Source organism: Aedes aegypti, chromosome 2, assembly GCF_002204515.2.
Source record: "Aedes aegypti strain LVP_AGWG chromosome 2, AaegL5.0 Primary Assembly, whole genome shotgun sequence".
NCBI classification, from domain to species: domain Eukaryota; kingdom Metazoa; phylum Arthropoda; class Insecta; order Diptera; family Culicidae; genus Aedes; species Aedes aegypti.
Window position 1 is genome coordinate 446,260,112 of NC_035108.1, and position 17,813 is coordinate 446,277,924.

The following is a 17,813-nucleotide window of genomic DNA, read 5'->3' on the forward strand; positions in this document are numbered from 1 at the left end:
ATGAGCTGCTAATAGATTTATACCGCGCCTCGCACGGTGAAGGTGTTCAAAGGCGGAGGATGCCACATAGTGTAGGTCGGTGCTCATGGGAATGCTGCGAGGCAAACGTCGCGATACCATTGATGAAAATTTTGGATTGGCTCCAAATTGTGCTACCGCTAAGCGCGTGAGATCGTTTTTGGAGCCCTCTATTCGATAACGTCATCGTTCGTTGATCATTCTGCTGAAACGGAAAACCGCTGCAGAAGGATGACGAAAGCATTGCGATTTGATGAATCTCACGAGTCATGATGACAATGCCAATTTTATCCTCAGGTATGTAGTTTTTTATTAACTCATAAGTTTGTTCTCGGTCGTTCTCTCCTTTGTGTTTATGTTGTTTGTTTGATTATGGTCACAAATTATTTATGTGCTATACCTATCAATTGGTTAAATGAGTTGTATCACTTTCACTCTTTATAACAGTAAACATCTACAGTACGGGACAGACAGAAACATTCACATTCGCTCAAACTAGGATATGCATAACTAAAAATCTGATCGAAATAAAAAAAAAATAATATCGAAATTATTTTTTATCTTCTTTCTTCTTCTTATTGGCATTTACGTCCTCACTGAGACAGAGCCAGCTTCTCAGCGCAGTGTTATTATGAGCACTTTCACAGTTATTAACCCTTCTACCTTCAGCTTCGTTTTTTACCCAAAAAAAAATCAACTCGCCATAACTTGTTTTTGTTTCTTGGTATTTTTGCAACAGTTTTTTACAAGCTCTCAAAAAACTTCTTGTTTTAGAATATGTGTCGATAATGATTATTGGTCATCTGGAACCGGAGATATTCCAAAATTCCTTGGGGGACCGACGCTTAACCCACGTGAATATCTAAGGCTACAGAATTTTTATTGCATTCGGATATGCATTCCTTGAAACAATACAATAATGAGAGTATGTTGTGATAAAATGAAGCAATTTGTCACGCTGGCCACATAAAGATCTTGAAAACTTCAAAAAACCTCTTATCGTAATTTTCAAGTTTCTCCAAGAATACTAAACCGATTTGCATGATTTTTTCAGAGTAGCTCCTTATTATTTGGCAATGTATAGCCCACATTTTATTTTTTTGATAAATTGACCAAAAACAAAATGGCTACCAAAGACATTTTGTATGGAGAATGTTGGTCCCCCAAGGAACATTGGAATATCAGGGTGGCCACCGAACCGGGAAAAACGGGAAAAGCGGGGAAAAGACGGGAATTCACTATGGGCGGTTGCCATACAGACTGGCGGCCAAAAATATTTTTTCCATCTCATGTCGTATTTATGCGTTTTATGATACAAATTTGATGTTTTATTTTCAAAAACAAGTTTTCGAGACTAACTTTTGAATAGGGCCTATAACGAAATATTAAACTTTGTTACTTATAATGCATATAAGCCATTTATGCGATTAACGTTGTGCAAACCATTATAAATATTAAAACTTACATAGAAATAATGATTTGAATGATTTAGTGAAATTCAGTTATTTTCTGAATTAGTTTTAAGCTGTTTTCAATAGAAAATGGTTAAAAATATTGGAAAAATTCAAAAAGCCTTAAATTAAAAAAGTGCAAATTTGTGCAGCTAAATTCTTCACTATCCTTTAGTTTACATCTTAAAGTACACTTGGAACTGAATTTAAGCCTGGGACAACTTGGGACAAAAAAGTACTCGATGTGTTAACTATAAGCTTATTCGATTTTTTAACCGCTTTATAAAAAACACATCATAAAAGCCACTATTTTGAAACTTTTTTTTACTTTTTTAGTGTTTCTAGGAAGCATTTTTTTGTAAGCTTTCAAATGGTGTAAAAACATTTTGCGTAAGTATTATAGAAAAAATGTTATATTAATTTGAGTAAACCATAGTTTTTGTTAATAAAAACAAGTTTTTCTCCATAGGCTCAACTTTAGCACCTTATATCTGAGTGTGCAATGCAAAGTATGTCCTAATATTTTGGGGATTTCTTAGCAGACATGTTTACAATGAAATGGCGGACAAGAATCGAAATTTGGGGCACATCACTTTATTGATTATTGGCCACCTGATAAGCCATAGTGGAATTTGAATCCACCGGGAAAAAGACAGGAAAAACCGGGAATTTGCGAAGATCACCGAGAAAATCGTTTTGAACGAACATCATCAAGCTGTAATCTACAAACCAACCTCCAAAATAAGTTATAAAAAGTAGTTATTTTTAATAATATAGACATCCGCACACTTAAAATAAATCGCAGTATCCTGTGAAATAAATCACCAAATTGAACTGTAAACAACAAAATTACAGATTTTCCTGTGAAATCTACTATTTTACCGACAAAATCCGTGAAATCAACTATTTTACCCGATAAAATCCGTGAAATCTATTATTTCACCGGAAAAAATCCGTGAAACAAACAATTTTACTGTAACCCTGTGAAATACTAACGAACAGTTCGGTAACAGCATTATTTTCACCGAACTTCTGTGAAATCGTGTGACAGTCGCTCTGGCGGGCATGAGCTTCCTTTTGTTGCAGTTTTTTGCACACCATTAACAAGCAATGTATGCTGGTTTAGTGGTAGCAAGCCTACTTCCTGATCGGTAGGTCGGGAGTTCGATCCCCGGTCTGAGCCATTTTCTTATTTTTCTTTATGATTGCGTTCAAAGATTTTACAGATTGTTCGGTGATTTTTCACCGAAGCTTCAGCTGTTGAGATTACGGTGAAATTTCACCGTAATCCGTAATTTTTTTTAAGTGTGCGTGATTTTGAACAAATCTGGACAAACATTTGAAAAAGGCCCAAGAGGTCTTGAGCCTTTTTTTAGAAACGTTGCTGTTGAGCCCTTCTTAGCCCGCCCACGCAAACTAACACCACTATCAGAAAGATTGGCGTGAGCTCTTCCTGATAGTGGTATTGGTGAGCGTGATCGAGTTGAATTGGGCTCAACAGCGTCTTGCAAAGCCAATGTTTACCAATGTCGATGTGCCCTTTTGAAATGTTTGTCCAGAAATAGTGTGCAGAACCCCTTGGGCACTTCTTTGATTCACTTTGGCATGGGGGGGGGGGGTTTCTCGGCCGAATTGTTTGAAACTTTGCAGTAAGAAGCGCTTCAGTACAACGCATATTGTGGCCAAATATGAGATCTGTAGCTTTCAAAAAAAAAAACCACTGCCGGAGTGAATCAAAAGTGCCAAGAATATGATCCAGCTCCAGCCATCTTTCAAACATTAATGATTTAATTTCTACTATGCCACACAATAGGGTAACAGTCGTATCTTGGACCCCCTAAGGAAGCTATTTTAGTTCTGTGTCCTAATTAATTAATTGCACAGCGTAACAATGTCAAAGAACATGTCAAAATGTAGAGAAAAACTTCCTCTACGAGATAAAAATGCCCAAACGGTCATGTAGGATCCAAAAAACGTCGAAAATAATTGAACTGTGAAGCACTGTTTTTCATTATTTTGGACACACCAATACATTTTGGACCCTCAAAGTATATATTTTGGACCCCCGGCATTTTTTTATCGTTTGGCGACAAAGTCCATGACACTGGATGTATAATATGCTTGCCCATAGTCTAATCAATCGATCGACAATCGAAAACCGAAGAAATTCTACGCTTTTTGTCCAGAAATTTGAAAAAAGTTTTTGTTTACATTTGAACAATTTCTGACGGCTCCCATTTCTGTGTGTAACGTGTTGTAACGGTTGCATGGATGCACCGATTAAATTAAATTAATTTCAGATAAAATAAACACATTTTCTTTATACAAACGGTTAATGCAAGTGCGGAATAGTCCTATCTTTCCAAATGGCATGCAAATTGAGTTGGCCTTTCGATTTAAACTGGGAAATTAGCAGGAAAATGGCCAAGGGGGTCCAAAATATATAGGGGTCCAAAATATATTGGTTACCCTATTTGTTAAAAATGTTTCACTCTTTTCTTAGCAATATTTCGAAATATTTTTTTGAATTTTTGTTCTCGCACTGTCAGGGCTAATATTTTTTGAACTTTTCTTCAACTTTTTTTACTTGACGGTTTGAATAAAAATGTAATTACTTATTACAGATTGGTTTAGCACTCTTCTGTTATTGCTGAATACCACTACTAATCTTGAAAACAAGACTTAATTTATAAAAGCTTTTAATATGTCACTGGTTATACCACAATATTCCTAAATAATGGAATCAGCGGTTGAAAGGCTCTACAGATGAGAAAAAAAATGTCACTGGTTAACTAATCGACAAAGTTTTGAATAAGGACTCAATTAACGATTTAAATAATTGTTGCAGCTCATATAAAATGTGTAGAATAGCCATACAAAAAGGAGAATGGGTGGATGTCAACAATGATAATTTTCGTTGTTATTAAAATAGCCCTAAATAAATTAAAATAAGCCCTAAGTAAGTGCTTCTGTATATGTAGCCTCGTTTCATCCATACCTTGAACTTATTTGCTATAGAGAACTCTTTATTTTTATGAAGACAATTCAAAGGATTAAGAATGGAAATCATTTCAATTACGGTAAAGAACTACTTGAATATCTGGATGATTTACTTAGGCACCAATTATCGGAAATTCAGCATTAATATGCATAGGGAAAAATAGAGAAACTTAAAAGTAGATGGAGTACCTTGTACCTTTTAATTCCGCTCCTAAATGCTTATCTTTGACAGATACGCGTATTTCGACTACCACTTGCAGTCTTCTTCAGTGTCAGTTACTCGTATCCACATCGAACATTCATTAAAGAGGATTAATATGCACTTAAGAAATTTCAAGAGCACGGGTCTAGAGAACCAAATAGAGTTCTGAGCTGAAATTTTGATCGTTCAAATTTTCAACGCTAACGGTTGCCAGGTTCATTAGATCTCAAAACTTGAACTTGAAATTTCGGGGTTTGGCTTAATGGGCATATTTTTTTAAATATGGTTCAAAAAGCATTCAAATTAAACCACTGTCGTGTCAAGAGTAGGATCTGTTTTATTAGCACAATAGGGTCCTAAAGCCGGCGCGGTAAATGGCTGGGCATGGCGTACCATTGGTACCTCGCGTACCTGCAGGAATAAAATAGACCCCTTTGTGCGGTCCTTAGCCTCTTGCCCAGCAACTCCTATCCCTACCTCCTCGTGGTACTGGCCGGGGTACGAGTAACCTTGGGGAAGATCGGGTAACCAACCCCCGGTGGGAACTTTGGTCGTATGCTGACAGGGAAGGGGGGGTTTGCTTTTGCAAACCTGGAGCGTCTGTACTCCACGTTAGGAGCGGCTCACAACAGCGTCTGTTCCCCATGTCAGGGGCGGCTGATCATCGTCCGAGTGCCAGAGAAGGACTCTAAGCTAAACTGCGCACTATGGCCCTCCGAACATTTAGGGGGAATGGTCCTCCGGAAATCTAGGGGGTTGGTGTCAGGCCCTGCAAGCCAACCGTAAAAACACATCAGCACAGGAACGTCAACGAGAGAATACGGACCGGAACAATCGGCAAAGACCACAGCGACGAAAATGGACTAGCGATTGGAAACTCGGTACGTGGAACTGCAAATCTCTCAACTTCATTGGAAGTACTCGCATACTCTCCGATGTACTGAAGACCCGCGGTTTCGACATCGTAGCGCTGCAGGAGGTGTGCTGGACAGGAGCATTGGTGCGAACGTTTAGAGGTAATCATACCATCTACCAGAGCTGCGGCAACACACGCGAGCTGGGAACAGCTTTCATAGTGATGGGTGATATGCAAAGGCGCGTGATCGTGTGGTGGCCGATCAATGAACGAATGTGCAAGTTAAGAATCAAAGGCCGATTCTTTAACTTCAGCATAATCAACGTGCATAGCCCACACTCCGGAAGCACTGATGATGACAAGGACGCATTTTACGCGCAGCTCGAACGCGAGTACGACCGCTGCCCAAGCCACGACGTCAAGATCATCATAGGAGATTTGAACGCTCAGGTTGGCCAGGAGGAGGAGTTCAGACCGACGATTGGAAAGTTCAGCGCCCACCGGCTGACGAACGAGAACGGCCTACGACTGATAGATTTTGCCGCCTCCAAGAACATGGCCATTCGTAGCACCTATTTCCAGCACAGCCTCCCGTATCGGTACACCTGGAGATCACCTCAGCTGACAGATTCGCAAATCGACCACGTTTTGATCGATGGACGGCACTTCTCCGACATAACCGACGTCAGAACCTATCGTGGCGCCAACATTGACTCTGACCACTACCTGGTGATGGTGAAACTGCGCCCAAAACTATCCGTCATCAACAATGTACGGTACCGACGCCCGCCCCGGTACAATCTCGAGCGGCTGAAACAACCGGATGTCGCCAATGCGTATGCTGCGCGTATGGCAGCGTTGCCGGATGAGGGCGAGCTCGATAGGGCCCCTCTTGAGGACTGCTGGAGGACAGTCGAAGCAGCCATTAACGACGCTGCCGAAAGCGTTGTCGGATATGTGGAACGGAGCTCAAGAAACGATTGGTTCGACGAGGAGTGCCAGGAGGTTTTAGAGGAGAAGAATGCAGCGCGGGCTGCAATGCTGCAGCATGGTACGCGGCAAAACGTGGAACGATACAGACTGAAGCGGAAACAGCAAACCCGCCTATTCCGGGACAAAAAGCGCCGCCTGGAAGAGGTGGAATGCCAAGAGATGGAGTTGCTGTACCGTTCTCAAGAAACGCGGAAGTTCTATCAGAAGCTCAACACATCCCACAAAGGCTTCGTGCCGCGAGCTGAGATGTGCCGGGATAAGGATGGGAGCATCTTGACGGACGGACGCGAGGTGATCGAAAGGTGGAAGCAGCACTACGATGAACACCTAAATGGCGCAGAGAACACAGGCACAGAAGGTCAGGACAGCGAAGGCGATGGCTACGTCAGCACAGCGGACAGCGGAAATCAACCAGCTCCCACGATGGGGGAAGTTAAGGATGCCATTCAACAGCTTAAGAACAACAAAGCCGCTGGCAAGGATGGTATCGGAGCCGAACTCATCAAGATGGGCCCGGACAGGTTGGCCGCTTGTCTGCATCGGCTGATAGTCAGAATCTGGGAAACGGAACAGCTACTGGAGGAGTGGAAGCAAGGCGTTATATGCCCTATCTACAAAAAGGGCGACAATCTGGAGTGTGAAAATTATCGTGCAATCACCATCCTAAACGCCGCCTATAAAGTGCTATCCCAGATTCTCTTCCGTCGTCTATCACCTATAGCAAACGAGTTCGTGGGAAGTTATCAAGCAGGTTTTATCGACGGCCGCTCGACAACGGACCAGATCTTTTCCGTGCGGCAAATCCTCCAGAAATGCCGTGAGTACCAGGTCCCTACGCACCATTTGTTCATCGATTTCAAGGCGGCATACGATAGTATCGACCGCATAGAGCTATGGAAAATCATGGACGAGAACAGCTTTCCCGGGAAGCTCACAAGATTGATCAGAGCAACGATGGACGGTGTGCAAAACTGCGTGAAGATCTCGGGCGAACACTCCAGTTCGTTCGAGTCTCGGCGGGGACTACGACAGGGCGACGGACTTTCGTGCCTGTTGTTCAATATTGCGCTTGAAGGTGTCATGCGGAGAGCCGGACTTAACAGTCGAGGCACGATTTTCACGAGATCCGGACAATTTGTTTGCTTCGCGGACGACATGGATATTATTGGGAGAAAATTTGAAACGGTGGCAGATTTGTTCACCCGCTTGAAACGCGAAGCAACAAGAGTCGGGCTAATGGTGAATGCGTCGAAAACAAAGTACATGCTGGTTGGCGGAACTGAGCGCGACAGGGCCCGCCTAGGAAGCAGTGTTACGATAGACGGGGATACCTTCGAGGTGGTGGACGAGTTCGTCTACCTCGGATCCTTGTTGACGGCTGACAACAATGTTAGTCGGGAAATACGAAGGCGCATCATCAGCGGAAGTCGTACCTACTATGGGCTCCAAAAGAAACTGCGGTCAAGAAAGATTCACCCCCGCACCAAATGCACGATGTACAAAACGCTCATAAGACCGGTAGTCCTCTATGGGCATGAGGCGTGGACTATGCTCGAGGAGGACTTGCAAGCTCTTGGGGTTTTCGAACGCCGAGTGCTAAGGACGATCTTCGGCGGCGTGCAGGAGAACGGCGTGTGGCGGCGAAGGATGAACCACGAGCTCGCTCAACTCTACGGCGAACCCAGTATCGTGAAAATAGCTAAAGCTGGAAGGATACGCTGGGCAGGGCATGTTGCAAGAATGCCGGACAACAACCCTGTAAAGATGGTGTTCGCCACGAATCCGGTCGGAACAAGAAGGCGTGGGGCGCATCGAGCTAGGTGGATTGACCAGGTACACCAGGACCTGGAGAGCGTGGGTCACAGTCGAGGATGGAGAGAAGCGGCCATGAACCGAGGGAATTGGCGAAATATTGTTGGCGAGGCTTTATCAAGATAATTGATGTAAAGCCAAATAAGTAAGTAAGTAAGTAGGGTCCTAAAGCCCTGTCCCATTTTTAGTGCCAAACGCTTAAGTTAAGGCCAAAAACACATGTTTACTCAATTTATAAATGTTTTTCGTTTGTTTAAGTCCAGAAAACGTTTTTTTTAGTTTTTTTTTAGATTTTGTCACACCCCTTGGCTTAAACTCAAATTTTGGGTGTATTTTGTTTTACGTGTCCCTTCCAAAATGTCAGATAGGAACAACCCCAGTGTGCCCTGTGGTGTTTTTATCAACTTACCGAACGTCAAACATGATCGAAAGTGTCAAGGTTCATTTATGGATACAATTTTTAAATTAAAGTTTAAATATGATGTAGCCGTTATTTGAGTGAGAAAAATTGCTAATGTAGTCGTAGTAACATGCTCTTTCGTGTCATTAAATAAAAACAAGATTCTATTAAAAATTTTAGGACCCAATTAAAAGACTTGTGCCATGAAGGAGATTGTGTGTGTCAAGTAAATAAATGTTTGTTGTAAAAATAAACGTATGAATTGATTTATTACATTGCAAAAATATCTGCAATTTCGCTTCCTCAATCCAAAATAACCGATGATTTGGTAAATACCATTACCGAGTAGAAGCGGAACTTCAGTAACCACTACCGATCTTCCGATAATTTTGACAGCACATCCGTTTGGTTCAAGTTACAGTCCTTTCGGTAATTTTTTCGTTTACCGAACGGATTACATACCGTTCAGCTGTTGAGATTTCGGTAAACGAACTACCGACGTCGGTGATTTTTCTAACTGTGTGCTATAAATTATACAAAGCGAAATTGCAAGAGATCCTGTTAAAATTCAAAGTCAATTCGCGATGACGGAGGCAATTACTACAGTTGACCCTATGCGTGAAGCTCCAATTTCTTTACATGGCAAAGCATAGGAAGTCAATTTTCAAATGCTTCTAAAAAATTCAAAACTAAATTTAATTAAATTCTGTCAAGTGCAGGGTTCTGAATTTTCGTATCAATGATGCTAAATGACCGATTTTTCGCACGTAAGGAGAATGGTTTTTTCGCTTTCTCACGTGAACACAGGGTTCTGAATTTTCGTATCAATGGTGCGAAATCTACGATTTTTCGCACGTAAAGAGAATGCTTTTTTCGCTTCCTCACGTGAACATCTTTTATCGCTCACACTAATTTTTCCTGGAGCTACAATGGTGGATAATCGAAAATCACTCCACTCCGGGGATAATATATTTTTCACTCCATCATATTTTCGCTCACCAACTGCTCCCGAGAATTATCACTATGTGGATAAACAAAAACTAGTGCCGGCGACGGGATTCGAACCTAGAACATTGCTAAAAACAACCGCGATGCATGCACGCTAACCATGCTACCAACCCAACTTGACGAAAGAAGTGGTTAATTTGGTGCATAAAAGCAACTGCTGCTTGTGGCGATGCATACAGGAAAAGTTCTCCATGGATCGGAGAAAGAGAAAACAAACTTCTCACAGCTGCGGAAATGTGCAATAGACCATTTCCGTCAGACCTTACCCCCTATTTTTATATTTTTCTTCGAAAGACGATTATTTTTAATGATTATTGACGCTTTCAGATCTTATTTATATGCACTCCTGATTTTAATATAAATTTTTTAAAACTTGAGAATTCACCACATTATGAGTAGTGCGGCACAGTTGTTTCAACCCTGTGGGTAAACAAAGTGGAGATTTTTCCACAACTTTCATTCTCACCCCTGCGTTGAGTGTTTGTAGACATAACGAAATGTCAATGTCAAATCAAGAATCAAACATACGGACTACACGACAAAACGGACAAATCTGAGACCCACAACGGATATCTAGCAATTACCATTTGATATCTGCTGCCGGTTTGCTACTGACAAGAAAAGGAATCACCTATCTCGATGCGTGGAAAATTTCTCCCAAGAAATGGTCAAGAAAATCACTTTTTTCTGATCGCAGTACGCACTTGAGAAGAAATGTTACTTCAAACGGGGCTCTCTGTAGGAAATTTCTTGATCCTTTCAGTCAAGGAATTTCTTCACTTTTCTTGAGCGAAACAGCATACTTAGCTTATATCGTCAAACTAGTCCGGAACCATATGACCAATGGAGCTTACATACTTCCCCGTTTTACCACTCTCAGGTCTCCCCGAAAAATCCTCCACGACCACAACAAATATCCCCTTCATCTTCCCGGCGGAAGTTAATGCCGTACTCCAGAATAGTTCATGAAAAGGGTTCTGGGTCTGTGCCTGTTTCGATTACTCGATTCCAATAGAAGCTGCAGGAATCCAAATAGAATAATGTGCCAATCAAAGATTTCTTGCGATCTCGAAGAAGGTGATCTTCTGGATTTCAGCAAAATCTTCTTCGCCACCCTTAGCGAACCACAAAACCGAAAGAGAACAGGAGCAAGCGGAGCACCACAGCAATCACAAGCGATGGAGATGAAAAGGATACCCACCGTTGTCGTGAAAAATTTCATCGTGCTGGATCTCTTTTACCATTAAATTAGTAGAACCACGACGATGGAAAGCATCCGGGGAGTCTTGAGACAAATAAAAACGGGGCAATAATATCATTTGCGCACACAATTACCCTTAAAATTGCGGAGGGGGAACCGAAACTAAAAACATTGATGACCAGCAGCAGCTCCAAGATGGTTTCCGGGATGTTTTTGTTGATTTCAGCCACGGTGGAAGAAGTGGCGGATGAAAACGTAAATAAAGGTATCTGTCATGATTGACCCGAATCAGCTGATCAAATATTCACCACAACGTGGAGACAAAATCATAGGAGAAAAAGGGGTCTGATAAAAATCGGAGAGAAATAAAGTGTAGGGGACCGTGGGGTGTAAATTCGTGCCGCCAGTTTTTCATTGTTTTTCAATAGTTAGTGGTTTCAAAACATATGGGTTCCTTGGGAAAGTTTGTTCAGTAAATTACCAGAAAGCATATAAGCAATTAAAAAAAATTCACGGAAATGGTCTATTATCTATTTTTGCTTTGTTTTGTGGACGGATAAAATCGCAAGGCAGCTAATCGCTGAAAATTGCTGTGAGGGATAAATCCATTATCGTGAGAGTGAGTGAGAATAGGGTCCTAAAATGGTTAATGAAATCTTGTTTTCATTTAATAACACGAAAGATCATATTACTGCAACTACTTTAGCAATTTTTCTCGCTCAAATAACGGATATATCATATTAAAACTTTAATTTCAAAATTGGATCCATAAATGAACCTTGACACTTGAGATCATGTTTGACGTTCGCTTAGTCGACAAAAATATCACAGGGGTTTTAGTTTTAACACTGGGGTTGTTCCTATCTGACATTTAGGAAGGGACACGGAAAACAAAACCCGCATAAACTGGAACTATACAACCACTATTTCCCGAACTGTCATCAACCATTTACGACAATATCTAAACAGTTTCGTATAACACCTAAATTAACAATAAATCAACACTACCGCGAACTGTTTTGACAATCTGTGAAACGGTAATTGAAAAAATAACAATATGGGAAATAGGCGGTTAAGTTATGTAACCATTTGAAAACGTCGATTTTCCCGAACATTTTTTTCGCGTTACATTAAGGGTTAAGGTTGACATACCATCCAAGATTTCTGTGGAAAACAATATTGCGAACGGTTCAATAACTGTTGGAAATTAAAAATAAAATACCGGCCTGGGGTATCTTGTCTCGTTTGCAACTGTAATTTATCGCTTTCATAAAAATACACAAAATATGTTTTATTAAAATATATAAGTTTCATTTATTATCACCACAATTAATACTTAACACAGAAATACAAAATACTTAATTACAATTCATACTTAACACAGATATTAATAATCAAACTAGACAATCAAAAGCACCTATTTATATGAAATCTATGTTTATGTGTCCCAACCCGGCGGCTTCCACATGTCTCTCGATTTCTCTGGTACTAATCCTACAGCTCCAAGGCTCCAAGTTTGGCAGATGCGTTCCGTATTGAGCACCAAGCAGGATGCGGAACATGACAGTGTACGGGAAACTCAGGAGTATTGCATCACAAATATGGGATCCGTCGCTTACCTCACTTCGGCAATGGCAAGTAGCAGCTAGGGAAGCAGCAGCGACAATCGATTTGGCTTCGGTTTCGATAATCCCAGCCAAATCCGGTAATGATTGGTTCCGTTGGCTTCTTGGAATTCCTCATTAGAAGCTCCCGATCGGTATGCGTGGCCTTATATAGGCCTGAAATTTAGCGAAAAAAGAATATGAGTCATGTATCTCAGGTTGATCGATAGAATTACTTACCAATTTAGCAGTTAAAGTAAATGATCCGGAAAAGTTTCAGGTTTTTCTATTAAAAAAAAAACAATATTTATACTGGTTTCAATCGTTTCAATGCAACAGCCGGATATTTTTTGTATTTTTTTTCTGTTTGATGGACAACGCAAAAACAAACACGCTAAAACCAAAATAGACTGCGTGGGTTTCAAAAATGAAAATAAACAAACTTTTTTTAAAATTATCTTTGCAACATATGTTTTTTAATATAGAATAGTAACACATCGCAGAATCAATGTTCTCTTCCTTTAAGGTTTTGTAAAAAGACACAAGGTTTCATTAAAGGGTGGGTCGCTTGCGAAACCTGCGTGAAAATTTTCAAACGTGTGGGTAACAGTTTGCCAAACTGTTGTTTATAGGTTATATATAGTAAAATGCACAAATAAGTGTGTTACGCAAACAGAAGCACGCACCATTCGGCAGATGGTGGGCTTATATTGCCACAGTTTCCTAAAAGTGTTTATCCCCATACAATTTAACAACATCTGGACAATTTAATATATTGTCACTATTTGGTATCGCTTACACAAATTGTTTTTAATAGTATAAGGCTTTGCCATTCAAATTGTTCAACATATAAACAATTATTTGAGGTATATTAACAATAACGGTTATAAGATTCTTAGTGTTCGGAAAATAAGACAAAGTGTATTTTTCTATGCGGGAATACACCCAAAATTTGAGTTCAAATCAAGGAGTGTGACAAAATCTATAAAAACATAAAAAAATGTTTTTTTGTACTTAAACAAATGAAAAACATTAAAAAATTGAGTAAACAAACATTTGAAAAGGGCCCAAGAGGTCTTGAGCCTTTTTTTAGAAACGTTGCTGTTGAGCCCTTCTTAGCCCGCCCACGCAAACTAACACCACTATCAGAAAGATTGGTGTTGGCTCTTCCTGATAGTGGTATTGGTGACCGTGATCGAGTTGAATTGGGCTCAACAGCGTCTTGCAAAGCCAATGTTTACCAATGTCGATGTGCCCTTTTGATATGTTTGTCCAGACATGTGTTTTTGGCCTGAACGTAAGCGTTTGGCACTAAAATTGGGACAGGGCTTTAGGACCCTATTCGGAAGCCTGGTTAAGTGTACGGGGTAATTTTTATGATATGCTATAGAATCCGCAGAATATTGAGGAAAAAAATATAAAAATCGAAATAATGTGTCCATAATGTAGCCCATCAATAGTCTATCAACATGTACTGAATAGAATTTGAGGAGGCAGGATCCGTCATTGATTTCGGAATTTTCAAAAGCAGTTTTTTTCGTTCAAAATTAAGAAAATTTACATGAAAATGTGTTCACTGCATTCTGTTCCCCTACCGAAACACAGTGAATACATTTTCATCGAATAATTTTCTAACAGAAAAACTGCGTTTCAAGTTTTGATGATGAAGATGATTACGATGACGGAGCGTTGATCGTTAAATAGCTATTGTAATTAATTTTATATAAGCATCTGAAATTTCACTTCCTATACCTTGCCGGCTTAAATTTTCGAAGCTTCACGCAGAGTAAACTTTTCCCAGATGGCAGCACCGTACCTTCGTTAGAGCTAATTGGGTTTATTCTACGACTGGCGTGAGGTGACAATTGTCGGTCTCGTATAGCGAGGTGACAATTCTCGACTCGAGTGAAGTGACTCTCCATTTGATTTACACGGCGAGTCACTTCACTCGAGTCGAGAATTGTCACCTCGTTATACGAGACCGACAATTGTCACCTCACGCCAGTCGTAGAATAAACCCAAATATTCAAGCGTTTAGAGTTTCTCATTGAACAGACCTAATCATTAAAACAACAACAGTCAGTGTTATGAACTGCACATAAGCTACAAGAGCTGATGTATCTACATCTTTCGATACAGAGATAGGCGCAAACATTCAAAACTATGGAAGAGATTGACCGGTGCCGGATATGTCTCAACGATGTTCAACATCCTCCGGTGCCTCTGGACTCTAAACCGGATGGGATCCTGTCCATTGCAGACTTAATAACCTCCGTGAGTGGTGTTGTGGTAAGTGGATACGATTTTTTGATTCTACTTTCAAGTGCACTAACGAGATTTCCTTTGCAGATATCCAACGACGATTCGTTCCCCAAATTCTGCTGCGAGAGCTGTTCCGAACGTCTTCTGAGTGCGCACAACTTGGCAAAGCAGTGTCGAGAGTCGGACGAAAAACTTCAAGCTGCGTACAAGGAACAACTTTTAGGTTCTACGAGTGGTGACAATGGCGGTTCCAGTTCAGAAGGGGACAATTCCGATGAAGGAGACACGGACCATGAAGCGGATGCTGAACCCCCGGACATCGTCGGCTTGACGACTTGTTGTGCGTGTCGAACGGATTACGAAACGGTGGAAGCATTTGCCCAGCACATCGCCAAGGTCCACGCGCCGGAACGAACGGATGACCACCTGAAGAAGCCCTTCCAGTGTGAAGTGTGTTTCAAGAGATATTTCAAGAAAACATCGCTGAATCGACACAAACGGATGGGGGCTGCTGGCCCCAAAATTCGGGCTCTCAAGGATGAGGAACCCACGGATCATCGATGCTGTGGTTGCCGGAAAGACTTTGCCACAGCTGAAGATCTGAGGGAACATTCGAATCGGGAACATGCTTCAGAACGAGTGGTTGATGAGACCAAGCCTTACGAATGCGAAATATGCTTCAAACGGTACTTGAACAAGACTTCCTTGAGTAGACACTTCCGGGAGCGACTCCTGGAGAAGCGACCGGGGATAGTCAGGAAGCTAGTGACGAATCAATGCTGCGGATGTCGGGAAAAATTTGCTAGCAAAGACCAACTGGAGATCCATTCTAGAGCAGTTCATGAACCTGACCGAAGAGAGGATCTGGATGGCCTCAAGCCATTCGAATGTGGAACTTGTTTCAGTCGATATTCGTCTCAGGGAGCGTACGATCGACATAAGACCTACATATTCATGGATCAACTCTACAAATGCCACCAATGCGACAAGAGCTTCGTCAAACGGATCATGCTCCGATCGCACGAGAGGAAATTCCACAACGGCCTCCAGAACGAGGTGATCGGCCCGTACCAATGTTCCCACTGTGGGAAAACCTTCATGCAACCCAGCTCGCTAACGAACCACGAAAAGATACACACCGAAAACCGGCGGTTCGAGTGTTCCATTTGCCAGAAGACGTTCCTCAGCAAAGGCAATCTGCAAACGCATCTCAAGCTGCACGAACCCGAATCCCAGAAGCGCGAACCTCAATACCAATGCCCGATATGTCGGTGCCGCTTCAAAACCCCTAACTACCTGGAGATCCACTCGAGGGTCCACACCGGAGAGAAACCCTACCAGTGCAAGTACTGCTCGAAGCAGTTTGCCCACGCGTCTGGCCACAAGCGTCACCTGCTGACGCACAATTCGTTGAAGCCGTTCGTGTGCCGGTTCTGCAATCGCGGATTTGCTCTGCGGCCGAATATGTTGATCCACGAGAAGAGCCACGGGAGCGATCAGAGCGTTAAGTGCGACATCTGCGGGAAGGGATTCGTTCACGAGCGGTACATGCGGAAGCACCGGAAGCGGCATTTGTGCTGATGGAAATTCGAAGGATCAATTAATGCCGCACGGGACGTCATCATAACCACCTTATCCATTAGAAGAAGCAAATCCCAAGAACCACTCCATATATCGATGCGAAAAATGTATCACTATGATTCTATATATGTAGTGCACAACCCAATAGATTTTCAGCTTAATCCGGATCACTTAAACTCGAGATTTGCTTCCACAAAGTTTGGATGATAATTGTTAGAGTGAGACAAAAGATAGGGAAAATAACACTGTTTCCTTAATGTTTTTTTCCTTAGTTTTAAAAAAATATTTACGGATTTTTACAATAAACTAAATAAAAATTCCTATGATGATTTTTATTTTTTCAGTTATATATTATTGAATTTAAATAATCTTCCAAGAAATTGCTTCTAGGGATAATTCGGAACAATCTATTTTTAACTCTTTCAGGGATTCCTCTTCTTCTTATTCTTCTTCTTGCATGATATTATCCAGCAATTCGATTGATTTTTTTTCTCATTTTTTTAGCTATTCATCTAGAAAAATCTTAAAAATCCAGAATTTTTTTCAGAGGTTCTTGTAGAAGTTTGTCGAGGATTACTTTAGAACTTACACATGTTTCACCAAAGTTTATCTTAGATCTGTCGTTACAATTACCTTTAGGATGTATTCAAAATTTTGAACAATATTTTTTGAAAAAATATTTTGGTTTTTCACTGGATACATCGCTGGTACATTCTTTTATTTTATGAAATAATCTCTGGAATAATTTGCCAAAGGTATCCTTAGAGAAATTCTGAACGATAATTTTGGAGGAAAACCTATTGCTCTAATCAAATTCAGGGTGTCCATCCATCCGGGAAATCTGGGAAAAGCGGGAAAAACACGGGAATTCCAATTGACCGGGAAAAATACGGGAAATTGTAAAACATACCGGGAAAACCTATATGGGCCAAACAAGAAAATATGTCCAAGAGATGCACGAGTGCCTGACAATTTGCAATTCACGTCATTATTAATTTTTGACGTTTTTTCCTGAAGAGATCTTTGGTAGGGTTGTTCTCCATAAGATGCTTTGTGAATTTCTGAATGAAAATATCAATTAGATTGATCGGATGATCAGATCAGCGAGATCCTATTTTTTTAATAGAGCGCTGCATATGACGAGTCTAACCTCACTTATTTGACAGCTGCTGGTCCTGTTGTATACGTTTCGGACTTAGTCGTTTTTTCCATCATTTTTTCATCTATCACCAGCATGCTGATGGTGACGATTTTCCACGGTAGGAAGATAGAATAATACGATCCGTGGGTATCTGCAGTGGATTTGACCTCTCCTCGCAGCAAACTTTCACGAAATTAAGAATGATTCGAAAAAAGTACTAAGTCCAAACTGTAAACAACAGGACCAGTACCTGTCAAAATTGATGCGTGACGTCACAGTGCAGT

At 41.1% G+C, this 17,813-nt stretch overlaps 1 protein-coding gene and 1 long non-coding RNA gene across 3 annotated transcripts; one reads left to right on the plus strand and one right to left on the minus strand.

The window, feature by feature from the left end:
• The first annotated feature begins 106 nt into the window (after nucleotides 1-106).
• On the plus strand, nucleotides 107-16,446 carry LOC5573446 (zinc finger protein 431). Of its 2 annotated transcripts, none has more exons than XM_021847961.1 (3): nucleotides 107-315; nucleotides 14,685-14,834; nucleotides 14,895-16,446. In XM_021847961.1, exons 2-3 carry the CDS (start codon nucleotides 14,709-14,711, stop codon nucleotides 16,386-16,388), a joined length of 1,620 nt encoding a protein of 539 aa, XP_021703653.1. In that variant the 5' UTR covers nucleotides 107-315; nucleotides 14,685-14,708; the 3' UTR covers nucleotides 16,389-16,446. The 2 variants fall into 2 exon arrangements, with proteins under 2 accessions (XP_021703653.1, XP_021703654.1); XM_021847962.1 differs by lacking the exon at nucleotides 107-315 and adding an exon at nucleotides 14,502-14,623.
• A 458-nt stretch (nucleotides 16,447-16,904) lies between these two features.
• On the minus strand, nucleotides 16,905-17,580 carry LOC110677149. The gene is made up of 2 exons (XR_002500987.1): nucleotides 17,299-17,580; nucleotides 16,905-17,229 (listed from the first exon to the last, which is right to left on the minus strand). It is a non-coding gene; the product is annotated as an uncharacterized LOC110677149 (long non-coding RNA).
• Nucleotides 17,581-17,813: the final 233 nt, after the last annotated feature.